General features: G+C 41.1%; 1 protein-coding gene across 14 annotated transcripts in view; it reads left to right on the top strand.

Moving 5' to 3' along the window:
• The window catches only part of SRPK2 (SRSF protein kinase 2), a 93,932-nt gene that overhangs the window by 62,229 nt on the left and 14,585 nt on the right, over positions 1 to 17,118 (top strand). For all 14 annotated transcript variants that reach the window (XM_088652211.1, XM_088652204.1, XM_088652205.1 and 11 more), the window contains 8 exons: positions 5,053 to 5,161; positions 5,808 to 5,895; positions 6,122 to 6,209; positions 7,611 to 7,717; positions 8,396 to 8,561; positions 10,552 to 10,577; positions 11,857 to 12,103; positions 13,594 to 14,082. In XM_088652211.1, coding sequence (XP_088508337.1) covers positions 5,053 to 5,161; positions 5,808 to 5,895; positions 6,122 to 6,209; positions 7,611 to 7,717; positions 8,396 to 8,561; positions 10,552 to 10,577; positions 11,857 to 12,103; positions 13,594 to 14,082 — 1,320 coding nt within the window. The remainder of the gene's footprint in view (positions 1 to 5,052; positions 5,162 to 5,807; positions 5,896 to 6,121; positions 6,210 to 7,610; positions 7,718 to 8,395; positions 8,562 to 10,551; positions 10,578 to 11,856; positions 12,104 to 13,593; positions 14,083 to 17,118) is intronic.

Below are 17,118 nucleotides of genomic sequence, written 5' to 3'. Positions count from 1 at the left end.
TTGTCTTTGCTGAGGTTGGTCCAGCTCTGGGGATGTCTCCCATTCATCCAATTCACAAAGGCAGGAATTTCCAGCACTTGTCAGCTAAGAATACTGGTACATTCATGAGATGCTCTGGAAGAGTAACCTCTGCTTTTTCTATTCCTTTTGCTTCAAGAGCATTCACTTGTCATATGAAACATCACATTATTTTCAGTACAGAGCTAAATCGCACAACAGCTCTTTATGACCTTCGGAGTGCCAGATTTAAAGAGACACTTTCAGGTTGCCAATGTTGTTGTTTCCAAACGACAATCTGGTTCTTTGTAGGAGCATAAATTCTACACATAAAGTAAGATACTAATGTGAAAAATGACTCTTTAGAACAGATAGCCAGAAATTAACATGGTGGGTAGTGTAAATAGAATGCCAGCACTTGAAGAAAACGCAGTGATCTAAAGCAGTGTTTCCCAACCTTGTGCCTCCAGCTGTTTTGGGACTACAATTCCCATCATTCCTGACCACTGGTCTTGCTAGCTAGGGATGATGGGAGTTGTAGTCTGGAGGCACAATTTTGGGAAACACTGATCTAAAGAATGCCCCAGTGCAGATGTAAAAATAAAATTGAGATTGGAAACTGTGCCACAGGATTATGCACTCCTTACCACTCTGTGTCCCCCCCCCCGTATGTGAATTCTTTAGCTTCCCCATTACCTGGGTTTAGCATTGTTTAATAAGCTCTTCACCAGCCTGGATTAAAATGAAGCCAGGGAACCCAAAAACTTGTATTAAGAGCTTTGAAGCATGGGCTTCTCAAACAAGTTTAGGACTATTTGTGGAATCAATTTCACTTGGATTGGCAATGGCAGCACATATTGGCAATCTAGGGAGTCTCGGGAATTTGTATATAAGGCATGGGGAGGGGGGCATCCAAGCCAATATGGAGTGCTGCTGCTTGTCTGTACATCTGCAAGGTTTGGTGTTATGTGCTGCAGCAAAGCATATATAGTGAAGCAGTCGGTGTAAGACGTCAGTTGTGTCACATGTAATGCTAGGCCAAACCAAGAACAAACCTGATTCATGGTTAAGGAGAGAAAGCTTAATTATGATATGGGATTCAGATGACATTAAGGGCTTACCCACACTTTGTCCTGCTGCTTTCCCCAGGAAAGCCTGTGGTTTACCACTGAATTGAAACAAGCAGCAACCAGGTTTTCCATGGATTGCTGTTTGTTCCAGTTTAGCACCAAAGAGCAGGTTTTCCGGGGGGGGGGAGCAGCGGGGTACAGGCAAACCCGCTCCGACCTGTGCCTAGAAAGCACGGGACAAGTGTGGATGAGCCCTTAGCCAAACTTTGCTGTGCCATGCTGAGATAAAAGGTCTGGGGGGTAGTAAAGTGGCCGCAAGCTGTTCTCCAGGAACCATCTTGTTTGTGTGGCCCTGGTAAGCCATAGTTTGGATTAGTTTACTTTAAATGTGATCCAGGCCACTGTGATCTGTGGCCAATGTGTTACAACTGGGGTTCTGAAGTGTTTTTTCTTGGAGGTAGCTGCATCTAGCTCAAGAGTGGGGAACTAGATCCACCCATATGTTTATCATAGTGGTATTAGGTGAAGTGTTTTCCTTTGCAAACTGGCTTGCTAAATGTTCCTCTACCCACATGGCTTGGTTTAAAACTATGTTGGCAAAAGAAGCAGGATTTGCAGCCACTGCCAATTGGCTGTGGCTTCACACCCCGCTTTTGGCAGAGATCAGCTTCAGTTGGGAGCTCCTGAGTGGAACTCATCCCAGCAGAGTTTTCGTCTTCTGCTAAATTTAAAAGCCAAATACAGTTTCTGTTTGCCAAGGAACAATGGGGAGCATACTTTAAGGTTCTTGATTGTTCCTTTATAGCCACATCTTTAATCTGCTCCACACCCAATATCATAAATGATGTCTGGTGTGGGGCAGCTGGACCCTTTGCTGCGTCTAATCAGGCCTTCAGGCCAGAGGTTCCCCACCCCTGATCTAGGTCCTTGAAATCCTTGTACTTTTTCATATTCTGTTCTTTTTCACAGTACCAGGCACTCTAAATCCTTAGTATGTAACAGTGTTCAATTTAGGCATTGTGCCAAATGTTGGTTTGAAGCTCCAAGCATACATTGTTCTTTGTCTCAGTTCTGTCCTACCAGAGTCCCTGGATGTGATCAGAAAGCATTCTTCCTTACTTTGCCTGACTGCTGGCAAAGTGGTGACATGTGTACTACCGTGTTATCATTGACCAGTCTACTCATGAGAGCAGACTAATTGTCTCCTGAAACACTTAGGGCAGCTGTCAGCGTGTTACTATTTTTTTGGCATTGGTCTCTGGAAAGTTTCTGCCTCTCTACCTTAATTTCTTTCAAAGTCCCCTACAATTGTCACCTCAGCATTTTGTCCAAAAACGTCACTTTCTTTCCAGTACTGCCTCTCACCATCCAGATAGTTTTAAGTTTTTCATGTGTGCTAAAACTTAGTCTGGTTTTGTTCTAATAGTATAACCAAATCAGTAATTTTTGGTATAACTGTAAAAACTACAGTACACTGAAAATTTATTATTCCAAAAATGAAACCTTCATCTGGTTGTAAATATTAAGATTATACCAGCAAGAATGAGTCTTTCTGTAAAAAAAAAAGATTTAAGTCAAGTCTTACTGACTAGTGATTTGAATCAAGTCTTACTGACTAGTGATTAAAATTATGATTAAAATTGTGATTTAAATCGATTTGATTTAAATCGATTTGATTTAAATTGTGATTTAAATCGATTTGATTTGATTTAAATCGAATCCATCCTGTTGCAGAGTAATTTTTTGGATTCCTAATCTTGGTTTCTGGCTCTGAATTAGTGTCTTCTTGTGAGGACTCACCTAAGCATCAGCTTGCACAGGAGATGGGTTCTGTGCAACATGTGAAGCTGGTTGTGTTGAAGCATGGAGCAGTGCTGGAGTTGTGGGGGCAAAAAGTTTATGGATGGCAGCAAATGGCTCTGAAGTATGAATATGGCTCTCTGGTAAAGGGCCTGCGTGCAGAAAATCCCAATTCCCGGCATTTAAAAGGAGTTTAGGTAGCAGGTTTTTTAAATACTCTGCCCTCTCTCACCACTGTCTCACCACAGTTGCTAACTCAGAATCCTAAAGTGCCAGTATGCAACCTTTGAACTTGTGCTCAGTTGAGGGTTGGATATAAAAGTGGAATGAAACTCAAAAACACAGTGGTTCACAGCTTTGTTCATCATTAAAAGGCTTGAGCAGAATGGATTTAGGATTCCATAATTATGCATGTACCTTTTCTCAGTCTACATGTGTTAGTAGCAAACATGTTGGCATTGTGGCCACATAGTTTTGGGCCTCTTTTTATTTTAATTTCTTTCTTGTGTAGTGGAAACCTTTTTGCAGTGTCTGCTATGCAGGAAACAGTCAGTAAAAGCCAGGGCTATAGCAAGATTAGACTATTGAAGATGAGTTGTGTGTCGAGGTGGTGGTGCTTTATGCTTTTGTTTTACATGTACTTATCATTGATGTGTTTGCATTGCAACTGCCTGTGGAGGCGAGTGATGGCCCTAACTGTGGCTTTTGAATTTGGATGTCATGTCAAACCATAGCTTGCAAGCATGGTGTAGAATCATGGTTTTTAATTCTGGCTTGTCAGCTAATAGTAAACCATTGTATGTTTACTCAGACAAAGTGCCAAGTTATAGCTAAGCTTCGCCAAACTATTGTTTGGTGAATTGAGCTGCTGAAGCTCAGCTTTAGACATCTGAAGTAGTTTAAGGGCTCACCCACACTTTGCTTGTCCTGGTCCTAGAAAGCACAGGGCCGAGAGGTTTTCTGTTGCCCTGGATTACCTGCTCTTTACTGTTCACTTGGAGCAGATGTCAGTCTGCAGAAAACCTGATTGTCAATTGCTCCAATTCCGTGGCAAAGAGCAGGTTTTCCCAGGGGAGAGGTGTGGGACAAGCAGAGTGGTGGATGAGCCCAACGTCAGAAGCAGAAATTCCTTTCAAGAAACATTGGCTTGAATTATACGTGATTCATTGTTGATGTAATTTAATAAAAGTGTGATCTCTTGTGAAACTTAGTACTGAACTTTGGATACAATATGTTCTGTGCTCAAGATGAGGTTGTGCAGCAGAAAATCATCTTGATAATTAGGTTGTACAGCAGGGAGGGCCAATTGAGAGTCTGCTGGCCCACTCCAGTTCCTGGTGCTCTGCCAAATTTTTACTACAGAGGGGTGTGGGGAGGGTGGTGGTGGTGGAACTGGCTGTAGCTTGACTAGCAAGGAAAAGGTTCTATAAAGATATATATTGAGAGATTCCATACATTAATATTATAAACCTTGTGAGTGTAATATGTCAATCAGAATTCCTGTATGTAATGCAATGCTTGGGAGCATGTGATTCAAAGTTGGGAAGCCCAATGCTCTTGGGTGCCAGATGGTGCCAGATTTTTTATGACGCCTGCACATAATAAATTTCTGAACCACTGTTTGGAGAAGAGAGTGCCCCCTGATAAAACTGGTCATCCCTGTTGTAGGGGGAGAAAATCAGGTTTAAATGCAGCTTTAAACTGGAACCCTGGTCTGAACACAATACTCTTAGTTGAAACTGAGTTCACAGTCCTATTAATTTCCTGGTTCCAGCAGGATTTTCTTCTTTTTGACGTCTTTCTATAGAAGCAAATATAGATCGAACTAAACAAGCAACTTCCTGACATATCTGATATATTTTTTTAAGTTGAAGAACAAGATTGACAGTGCAATCATATACATGTTTACTTGAAATCAAGTTCAGTGAGACTTGCCCATTTGGATGGTATTCAGCTAAGTTTTACTGAAATTAGACCTATTGAAATGAATGGACCTGACTTAGTCATGTTTATTAATTGTAGTGGGCTTACTAATGGGCCAATTAATTGCCATATTGGGCACCACATCTTGTAAGTATGTTTAGGATTACAGCCTAAAGCTACTTGGAAGTGCTAAGACAGTGTTGTATAGGTAATCAAATTAATGCTAATTTTGCCCCCCCATCCCCCACTCTTTTTTTGAAAGGTGGCTATCATCCAGTGAAAATTGGAGATCTTTTCAATGGTCGGTATCATGTTATCAGGAAATTAGGATGGGGACACTTCTCTACAGTCTGGCTATGCTGGGATATGCAGTAAGAAACAACAACTTCCCTCCTTTGCATGTTAGCTCTCTAAAGCAGGGGTAGCCAACCTGGTGCTCTCCAGATGTTTTAGACTACAGTTTGCACCAGCAATAACAAGTGTGGCTACTGCTCAAGGATGACAGGAATCATAGAACCATAGAATTGTAGAGTTGGAAGGGACCACAAAGGACATGTAGTCCAACCCCTTGCAATCCAGGGAACTTTTGCCCAATGTGCGGCTCGAACCCACAACCCTGAGATTAAGAGTCTAATGTTTTACCATTTGAGTTATCCCATCTAGAGAACACCAGGTTGGCTGCCCCTGTTCTAATACATGTAGATGGTGGCTTTGATTTATTTTGAATAAAGTTTCTAGTCTATCTCCTATAAGTACCATTGTATAGGTATATTAATACTGTCTTTGCTTTGAGTCAAATGTGTCTTTAATAACCCTTAAGAGACATTGATCTCTAACTGTTTGAAAGATAATAATTGAGAAAAAGGTTAAATATATCATTCACTTACCTGTATATTATTGAAATTTGCCACAAATTGTTTTGAACTTGTATTTATTCTCCAGTAGGACATTGGATGTCTGTCTTAAATAGGGAAAAAAGTATCGGCTCTGATAGTTTGTTTACTTACTGTTTTAAAGGGGGAAAAGGTTTGTTGCAATGAAAGTTGTGAAAAGTGCTCAACATTATACAGAGACAGCCTTGGATGAAATAAAGTTACTTAAATGTGTAAGTATTATGATAACACTCCCAAGCTTAGTGATTGAGTGTAAATGAACTTGGTTTTGTTTGTATGTGTGTGCGCTTATTTTTGTGATTCTGTAAAACAAACATAGTAAAATTGTAACTACAATGTAATTTTTTAAACTGCAGTATCTTTAAAAAAACTTTACAGTTGTTTTTCCCCCCAAACGTAGTTTTAATTTAAGTGACTTGTTTCATCTTCTTTTTTTAGGTTCGTGAAAGTGACCCTAGTGATCCAAATAAAGACATGGTTGTACAATTAATCGATGACTTCAAAATTTCTGGCATGAATGGCATACGTATCTTTTTTCCCCTTGCTGATTGCCCAGTGTCTTGATTTTAAAAGACAGGAAACCCTTTATGCTTTTTCAAGTAAAACACTAGGCTAGGAGGTAATTTTTTAAGACACTGGGTTGGCTCCAGACATAATATTCTGCAAATGGAAGGGCTTATTCCATTCACACAGGGAATTCTTATTCAACACAGACTTCAAACTGTAGGGAATGGGTATCTTCAATTATTTTTTATTCCAGTGAGAAGTAGGAATTGGCAAAAACCTCACCCTGCCTCATTCCTCCGGCGCTAATGGAACTTGGCTGAGTGCAGGTCTGGATCCAACCCAGAAATATTATTATTAGTACATAACAGTAAACAAAATACTGAAAATATTATATAGATATGTCTTGAAAACAATGTATATTTGAGAGGTGCTTCATGTTTGTTTATAAAACTGTAAGCTTTTTCTTTATGGGGTTTTTTTCTCCAAAAAATAATAATGAGGGAGTGCCTAGTCTTTCTGTTGCTTTTATAAGAAGTCATCTGTATATTTTTGTTGGTTTGGATTTTAAAAAACATATTTCAGGTTATTATCTGAACATAAGTTCAAACTCTAGTCTAGGATATTTTGCTTCTTCTGACAATGTTGACGCTGTGAAATTCATATTAAATAAATTTTCCTTCTGCTCTGTAAAAATGGCCAACACATTATTTTAATAAATAAAAAAGTTGACTACAACCCAAAGATCTTCTGGGCTTCTCTATTTGCTGTTGCAGTTCCATGTTAAAATTAGCTATAAAAGAGTAGGCCCATTGAAATTAATGGTCAGGTATCTGTGACCTGCTTAATTTTAGTGGCTCTACTCTGAGAATGAGTTAGCAGGCTTACATTGATTTGGTTTTTCTGTTTGGTTTTTCTGTTGCCTACCATGCTCTGAAAAAGAGGTAGGGAAGATGAGCTTGATCCCAAAATAGGCTCTGTCAAAATGGGATATGCTGATTATCTGATTCAGCTGGTTGATGTATGCATAGCCCACCCATCTATGGATTGGTGAGACCATAGGAGATGCCCCAATTGCTACCGACTCTGGGGTTGCGTTATTGGCCGAGGGAGCCGGCGTACAGCTTCCAGGTCATGTGGCCAGCATGACAAAGCCGCTTCTGGCGAACCGGAGCAGCACACGGAAACGCTGTTTACCTTCCCTATTTATCTACTTGCACTTTGATGTGCTTTCGAACTGCTAGGTTGTCAGGAGCTGGGACCGAGCAACGGGAGCTCACCCCGTTGTGGGGATTCGAACCGCTGACCTTCTGATCGGCAAGCCCTAGGCTCAGTGGTTTAACCCACAGCGCCACCCGCGTCCCCCGTAAGGATGGTTAGAAAGTCATTAAACTACTTACAATTTATCCTTAATTGACTTCAGATGTCTGTATGGTTTTTGAAGTACTTGGACATCACCTTTTAAAATGGATAATTAAGTCCAACTACCAAGGCCTTCCTATCCGTTGTGTGAAAAGTATAATTCGACAGGTAAGATGTTTAATTCAACAAAGCTACAAATGTGCTAATACTTCAGTGCTGCTTGCAGAATTGATAACTACCCAGCTAGGTTGATAGGACTATATTTTTTTCAAAATCTCTCTAAATCTGCTTTTGCATGTGATGCCTTCAATTACCTGCTTGATTAAATTGTTTAAGTCTGCACAATTTAAGTAGCAATTGCTTTAAAATATATCCTATGTGCATTTCATCTCATCATTTAACAGCACATAAGGTGAAGGTACCCCTGACCATTAAGTCCAGTCGTGGACAACTCTGGGGTTGCGGCGCTCATCTCACTCTATAGGCCAAGGGAGCTGGCGTTTGTCCACAGACAGCTTCCAGGTCATGTGGCCAGCATGACTAAGCCGCTTCTGGTGAACCAGAGCAGTGCACGGAAACACTGTTTACCTTCCCGCCAGAGCAGTACCTATTTATCTACTTGCACTTTGACGTGCTTATCTAACAAAGGGGCATAGCTAGCAAGACCAGTGGTCAGGGATGATGGGAACTGAAGTTCTGTGAACTAGATTCGTCAGTTCTCTTCCCAAGTATGTATGTATTTTAAAGTGATGCCCGAATGTAGTCTTTTGAGTTCTTGTGACTCAATGAATGGAAGAGGCTTTCATTGTAATGAAATGATTCTTTCTTTTATTGGTTTGCAACCAGGTACTGCAGGGTTTAGATTACCTTCACAGCAAGTGCAAGATCATCCATACAGACATCAAGCCTGAGAACATCTTGATGTGTGTGGATGACACCTATGTGCGTCGAATGGCTGTGGAAGCAACGGAGTGGCAGAAAGCAGGGGCTCCTCCTCCTTCTGGCTCTGCAGGTACGGCCGTACATTTAAACCCTCAGTAAGTAAAAACAGATCGCATACTTGCCGCAGCAACATTTAATTAGTTTTAGTTAATGGGAATAGTAAATTTAAACATGGTTAATTTGAATGTTTTAAGTATGTTATTAGCATATGAATAATGTATAAGAAGTGTTCATTTTAACGTGGTAAAACAATCCGAGTGCTGCAATTCTTCATATACTTCTGCACTTTTGGTAGGCAGAAAAACCTTAATTACAAGCTTTATTTATACTGGTTTCCTGCTGTTAATGCAACATTCATATGAGCTAACGTGATCTGGAACATTTCCCCAGTTTAAAGTTTTAAACTGTGTTTTAGGTGTGCACTCTTATATAGTGAAGCATTTTTAAATACATTGCCCTCTGTATCCCACTTCCTCACACATGAAGGGGATTTCTTTTATGTGCAGGGAGCGAAATGGCCACATGCAAATGAGACACCAAATCAGTCCCTTAGATTTCATTGCCTTTGAGCTGTGAAACTGGGTTCAGTCCTGTCTGAAATGCATGAAGTTTTAATTAAATAAGCTGAACAAGCTGTACTGGTTTTCTTACTATTTCGTGTATTATTCAGGACAACAAACAGTTATACTTAAAAAATAAGAAGCAATTTGTCAATGCCACCTTGCAATGGCTATCTCATACTGTTCTCCGTATTAGCTCATCACACTTAATACATTATAAATATAATGTATCACATGGAGCTGGTAGTCTCAGAAAAGGCATGCATTCTATAACATCTAAGTGTAATGTCAGGGTGTGTGCAGCCCTTTAATGTCTACTTACTATACTTATTTAAGGGACCCAGGTGGCGCTGTGGTTAAACCACTGAGCCTAGAGCTTGCCGGTCAGAAGGTCGGCGGTTCGAATCCCTGTGACGGGGTGAGCTCCCGTTGCTTGGTCCCAGCTCCTGCCAACCTAGCAGTTCGAAAGCACGTCAAAATGCAAGTAGATAAATAGGAACCGCTACAGCGGGAAGGTAAACGGCGTTTCCATGTGCTGCTCTGGTTTGCCAGAAGCGGCTTTGTCATGCTGGCCACATGACCTGGAAGCTATACGCCGGCTCCCTCGGCCAATAATGCGAGATGAGCGCGCAACCCCAGAGTCGGTCACGACTGGACCTAATGGTCAGGGGTCCCTTTACCTTACTATACTCATTTACTAAATTGAAGCCCCCAAAATTTAGCTTTGACTGGTTTGTAAGTGGAATGTTTTAATAATACAGTGGTACCTCGGGTTACGTATCCCTCTGGATATGTAATCTTTGGGTTGCAAACGCAACAAACCCGGGAGTGTATACTTCCGGGTTTCGCCGCATGTGCAGATGCGATCTGCACGGAGCACGTATGCACAAAAGGGTGCCTCCATTTACGGACTTTTTGGGATACGGCTGGGCCTCCGGAATGGATCCCGTCCGTAACTGGAGGTACCACTGTGTATTGTTTCCATGTTTCTTTTAAGCAGTCTTTGGTAGTATTAGAATCTTGAAATGTTTTTGTAGTCTGTATCAGTAAAATAGATGAACTAGGAACAGGATTACTTACAAGCAAATAATTTAACATTGAAAGGTAGGAAAATATTAATATTTCAATATTTTTCATCTTTTGTTAGTTTATGATGAATAACTTTCTTAGGGCTTAAAACCTAAAACCCATTCACTGGCCCTAACAAGATTCATATAAATTGTCTCATATAAATTGTGCAGATTCTTCTTCTTCTTCTTCTTCTTCTTCTTCTTCTTCTTCTTCTTCTTCTTCTTCTTCTTCTTCTTCTTCTTCTTCTTCTTCTTCTTCTTCTTCTTCTTCTTCTCTAGACACTTTAGGTTGGATAAAGATGATCTAAGGTAGTACCTGACCATCAGCCTCTCATTAGAAGATGTTTCACAGAATGTACACATATCACTTTATAAATTTGACTCTTAAGTATTTTGTTTCTTTCCTTTTTTGTTTTATTTTCTTTTTTAGTGAGTACTGCCCCACAGCAAAAACCCGTAAGTAGTCTTGTGTTATTCTTATTGAGTATTCAGGGTTCCTGTTGAAAGTTAAAATTGTTAGCATTTTAAATTTCATCCATGATCCTTATTTGACTACAGTTTTGGTTTATAAGTAGGATCTTTTGTCTAAATTATAATCTTGCATTACCTTTTCCTCCTGCATAGCTGGGAGGAGGAGTTCTGAAGCGTTCTTGTTTGCTTCTGCTTGACCATGTGGGTTGCCATTCCATCCAAACTGACAAACTAAGGAAGACTTTAATTATGGTTAGTTTAAATGAAACCATATGAAAGTTGAAATGAAGTTCAAACCATGGTTTCTAAACCTCACTTGTTTAAGCTATAATATAACCATAGTTTTTTAAAATGATAAAATACAAAAGTACAGTAGTAACCTGCCTCATTTCATTTAGTGGGGGCACTTTAGCAAGGGGGCCCTGAAGGTGAACTTTAGGGACTGGGCAGGGAGGAAGCAATCCTTCAGATGGTCAGGCCCCTAAGCAGTTATTTAGCAATCTTTATACGTGGTTTACATGCTATAAACTTTTCATTGGGGGTTTAGAGGATAATCCTAGCACATTGAATTGCGCCCAACAGCTAACTTGTCTAGTGCAGATGGCAATATGTTCCATTTGTAGCCTAAAAGATAGGTATGCTGTGCTTGCAGTGGTTTATAGAGTGAGAAATTAATGGGTCCTCTCTATTCAGCTTGTATATCTTATGTCAGCAAAGTAATTATAGCTTGAGGCCACTTTATCCTCTGAATTGCCTCTTGAGTTTCAATTTTATAGAAAGTCAGTTGTGCCATACTATGCATTAGTGGTCTCAGTTCACAGATGCTAGACTTTTATAGGGTAACCTAACCTTCACATGGGATGCGGGTGGCACTGTGGGTTAAACCACAGGGCCTAAGACTTGCTGATCAGAAGGTCGGTGGTTCGAATCCCTGCGACGGGGTGAGCTTCCATTGCTCGGTCCCAGCTCCTGCCCACCTAGCAGTTCGAAAGCACGTCAAAGTACTGTAGATAAATAGGTACCACTACAGCGGGAAGGTAAACGGTGTTTCCGTGTGCTGCTCTGGTTCGCCAGAAGCGGCTTTGTCATGCTGGCCACATGACCAGGAAGCTGTATGCCGGCTTCCTCGGCCAATAACGTGAGATGAGCGCCGCAACCCCAGAGTCAGTCACGACTACACCTAATGGTCAGGGGTCCCTTTAACCTTCACATGGGGTGGCTGTAAGGATCAGTAAATGGTAATTAGTTATGTTAAATTTCTTAGATTGGAAAAATATCTAAAAACAAAAAGAAGAAATTGAAAAAAAAGCAAAAGAGACAGGCTGAGCTACTAGAAAAGCGCTTGCAGGAAATAGAGGAACTGGAGCGAGAAGCCGAAAGGAAAAAAAAAGAAGAAAATGTAACATCTACTGTATCGTCCAATGAACAAGAGGATGAATACCACCCAGAAGTCAAGCTAAAAACTGTTGAGTTAGAGGAGGTAGCAGATGAAGAACTTGGGAATGAGGATGGTAAGTGTTGGGTCTTCTTAAATTTTGGTATGAATTAGATGCAGTGTGTCCAGAGATGCTGTTGCAACGATCCTCTGAGCACCATCTCTTTTGTAGGCTGCTGTTATAAAGGAATCGGTCAGAACCAAAGAACCATGAAACTCATTCCATGAGCTGCAAAAGGCTTTGCATGTCTTTTCTGCAAAGAGCAGACCCCCAATTCCATGCTGCAAGTAGAGGGTGCTTTTTATATGGAGGGTGTAAGGAACATGGAAATCAATAAGTGCCATTACTATTATGGTGCGCCACTGGCTTAGTGCACTGAGTTTTGTTCAGAGTGTTGCCAAAATAAAATGCTGAAGAGAGATCTTTGTTGGAGAGGGCTAGTGTAGAAGTAACCAGCCATTGATATAAAAAAGTTTTCCCCAAGGTAATAGCACCCCTCCAGGCAAAAGCTATACAAGACTATCTGGTTTACCTATCTATATATATAAAAATGTAAAGGGTCCATGTTTGTGACTTTCCAGTTTTCTCAGAACTCACTTGACCGATTGCGTTCAAATTTAGACACAATGGCCCAAACGAATATGAGAGTGACAACATACTATTTGCGTAGACAGATGTCACACCTGACTCACGTAAAACCCCCTAAACCCCGTGTTCCAGAACTCACAACTCAGCCTAAAGTGCATGCTGGGAAAAAGAACTCGGAAGCTGCATCTCTGAGGGCGGGGCCTAATCATGATGTCTCCCCTAGACATGCTATACCTGCCAAAACCGCCATAACGGCCAATAGCTCTCATAGACACCCCGAACCCCACCTCTGCTTTACCCACCCCACGAGCCAACCCACCCCCCTTTCCGCCCCCAAAACTGGATTCCACCGCCAATAAAACAACGCCTGCCGCCGACACAGGCCGGACCCACGACACAACGCACCCGAACCAGCTGCCGACCCCGCCACAAACCTCACCTCTCCACCGCTTCGAAAACCATGCAAGGCAGTCCAGGCCCCACAGCCGGAGGGGGGTGGGGGAACTCACAGGGATCAGCTGAGGGGTGGGGGGAGGAGGGGGGAGTGCAGGGAGTGGGGTGGGACCGATCACAGGGATGTGCCGGGGAATGGGGTCAGGAGGGAACGTGATACCTCATGGGTTGGGACAGGATGGGGACACTCGACCGGGGGATGGGGGGGGGAGGAGGGGACATAATATCTCAAACAAAATGACAGGGGGACTCTGAAACTGAGGACACTCTCAAGGGGGATTCTGAGTCTCCATTTAACACACTGAGCCACAGCAACATGTGGCAGGGCCAGCTGGTATAAGCATACATTTATGCAGTCCTTTACTTTGCCTTTGCTAACTCAGATGAAATGGTATTGTTACAGAACGTGTACTGAAACTCAAAATTCAAATGATACTTCATAATACTTTTCCCACTTGGTTTTAAGAGGTCATAATTTTCTGAGAGAAAGTGTAATCTAGTCTTTATATATTTTAATCCCTAAGGTGAAACGGAAGATCAGGATGAAAAGGAAGATACAGAAAAAGAAAACACAGAGAAAGACGATGATGTTGAACAAGAACTTGTCAACTCAGAATCGACAGATCCCACTTGGATAGAATCCCCCAAAACAAATGGCCACGTTACAAATGGTCCTTTCTTACTGGAAGAACAGATTGAAGATGAAGATGATGAAGAGGAGGAATGCCCAAATACTGAGCAATATAATCTTGATGAGCCAAATGCAAAAAATGATTACAGCTACAGTAGCTCCTATGAACAATTTAATGGTGAATTGCCAAATGGACGTCATAAAATTTCTGAGTCGCAGTTTTCTGAATTCTCGGCTTCCGTATTCTCTGGAGCTTTAGATTCTGTAGCTTGTGGTTCAGCTGTTTCTGAAGAATCAGCTGTAACTGAAAGAGACGGAAGTACTCCATCTCATGATAGGAGCAGGACGGTTTCAGCATCCAGTACTGGAGACTTGCCAAAAAGTAAGTGTTTTGGTTTAAGAAATTTGTGACGATTTATCTAAAGCATACCTATTTTTAATTTTTGCATTGCTGTACTTGGCAGATATTTATTCACTGTAAAATGAGAGGGAGAGAGTAGAAAACATGTGATCTTGAAAATATTTCTCTCTGTGTGCATATTGTTGAACTTTGCATTACATAACTGTTCTTTTGCCATTTTTAGAAGTGAGTTGCTCTCTTATTAGCACAGCACTGCTTGTTAAGCCTGGGAGCCACAAAACCATTGGTTTCCTATGCACCTGGGCTGCCTTTTGGGCTTGTATTTCTTGAACAACCTACCAAGTCATGTGGCAAATAATGGAGGGGGCATCCAGAAGCAGTGACATGATGTGAAAATAGTAAACAAGTAAACAAATCTCACTGGGCTTTTCCAAGCTCTTGGGCATGCCTAAAGTAGCTCTTTTTTTTGGATCCCATCTTAGCATTTGAGAATATGTCAGACAATAAGCTTTGCTTGTGCTGGTCTCCCATGATGTTATTGATTTTGCTGCTTTGCAGGCTCTTCCAAGGCAAGGTTTTGTTGTTTTGAGATTCCACTCTTCTACCACTGGAAAAATATGTCATCTGTAATTCTGGTTCGCAGCTATTTTAAGACAAGAATATGCATTTTAGGCTGGTTTTTTTTCTCGTTGTGGTTTATTTCTGTCCTAATGTCCTGACAAGTTTCGCCTGTGTTAGGTATTGGAACCATGCTAAAGAAACTATTTTTAAAAAATAAAATAAAAAAATGGAGGCAGTAAAGCAAGCATTGCTGAGAAACAGAAGTGGTCAGATTTGGACGTTGGAACCCTTAGTGCTAATTGGAGACATACAGTTATCTATGAACCTTGATTTCCAAAAAGAGATCCCATTCAAAAAATATCTGATATGCTGATTACCAGACAATCCTGGCAGAAGGCTAAGAATCTTTGAGTGAAATATCAAGCTGTGCAGCACAAGACACTCCAGGAATTTCCAGAAGGCTTGGCTTGTGATTTGCACGTGGTTGCTTTTTGGGGGATAGGAGGAAATAATTTTTTGTGTCCCTCCACTCCTACAGAGAATTCAGAGCCACGATTCCAGTCCCAAAACTTGAAAAAGAGTTCTGGACACAGGGAAGTCCATATACTTAATTTGCAACCTCAGTGCTTGACGGTTATAGTCTTCCTAGCAAAGAGAATCCTTAGCTGCACCTTGATGCCTCATGCTGGATGGATAATGTCCCCACTTTTTAAATACTCACTTCCAGTCTACAATTACAAAATAAAAGGATCCAAAGTAGTGAAAACATCGTAAGAAACGTATACAGTTTTTCCAGTGATTTAAAAAGGCAGCCAGTGTGCCTAACTCTTCCATTGATCCCTACATATATCTAGTACTCGGGACAAGGATGTACATTTGTCTGCTAATGTCCCTATAATTGACCCTGACACAGATAAATGAGCAACATAGTCCTGGATAATCAAGCCAGCCTATTCCCAAGCACTGACTCAAATCTGCACTCCAGCAGGAAATCTAGGTAAGATCTTCTTTTTCAACAATTTCAGCTCCTGTTTGGTAGTAGTATACTTTTTGAAGGCTAGAGTATTTGACTGGGAAGGGGATTTCATTGGGGAAGTGGAGATGTTGCTAAAAACGATTGCTTGGAAAGCCATTTAACTATTTCCCCCTCAAAGTTTGAATAAATGTAATGAGTACCACTCTGAATAAGAGACAATACAGTAGAACTGTTTTCTGTGGCTAGAGCTGGGATGAATTTACCTTTGAGCTCTGTTACATGCAGGAGCACTCTTGAATGTGTGCTATGCTTTGTTCAAAAATAATTGGGCTGGAAAAGGATGGTGGGGGGAGAAGAATGCTTTAAAAATGTCTCAATAACTATCTTCATTACATCTAACACATGCCGTTTTCCGTTTTCCTTCCCCTCCTACATGGCTCAACAGGTTGTTCAAAGGATATTAGCTGTATGTAAGAAAGAGGAGCCTGGGCTGGCATGAGAACTGCAGTGGGCTAGCTAGGAATTGACAGAAGTCCTCTACCATGAAATAAACAAGTTTCACTAGCAACCCAAGAAGGAGTTTTGAGAACCGTTGGTCAAACAAAGGAAGATAATATAAGTAGAAGAAGACTTGGAACATAGATAGCCAAAATGAATGAAGCAGCAGCAGCATAGTTTATCTCAATTTTAAAGACCTGGGGACTTGGTTTACATTCCACCAATCTTTCTTGGATCAGATGATACAGGTCTGTGGCAAAGTATCTCCCAGCACTTTACAGCATTAATTTTGGAGATGTGAGGAATGGATAGCCCTAATGAGAACACTAGTCACTCCATGTCTTCATATTCTTGTACAGCTGAACCTCTTCGTGGGATTGAAACTGCTCTGGTAGCCCAGATCATAGTGTTGCACCACTGCTTCATAATCGGCATCCCCGAAAAAGGGATTAAGGATACTTGGTGAAATACAAGAAGCCGGAAGAAACGGGTGGCACGGTCTTCAACAGTCGTGCATTTCATTCATTCAAAACACTGGAATAATTATAAACTCCAGCCTTGTAAGCCACCTAATGGAGGGCGTATCATCAAGTACATTTGTACTGCAACTTCATATTTATGTGTTTGCGAATGTGAGCTTAGCAGATATCCTGAATTACTAAGGTGTTATTTAAATCAATGGTTGAAATTTGCAAAAAGTGCATAATATGTGGTCTTTGTTTGGACTTTATAGAACCTGATGGTAAAAGGGAAGCTACTCAGAATCTTGTCTTGAACATGAAACTTGTTTTTATTCAAGTGACTGACACTTTAAAGAATGATGAGATAGCCAGTAATGCAGTATGTAATGGCTTAGGTTTAGAGTGCTGTCATCATCTTCATGCATTCTCAGCCAGGAGACAGAGATAGAGATGGGTTCTTTAGAACCCATTCTATCAACCCTGGTATGGAAGTGAGAGCCGCCTGTAGAACATGGAAAAATGTAGAAAACCCCAGGAGATAGCAATAGAGACCAGTTCATG

Source organism: Zootoca vivipara, chromosome 9 (assembly GCF_965207765.1).
Source record: "Zootoca vivipara chromosome 9, rZooViv2.hap1.1, whole genome shotgun sequence".
NCBI lineage: Eukaryota > Metazoa > Chordata > Lepidosauria > Squamata > Lacertidae > Zootoca > Zootoca vivipara.
Note: the sequence above shows the minus strand (reverse complement) of the source record. Positions and strands in the feature narration are given on the sequence as shown.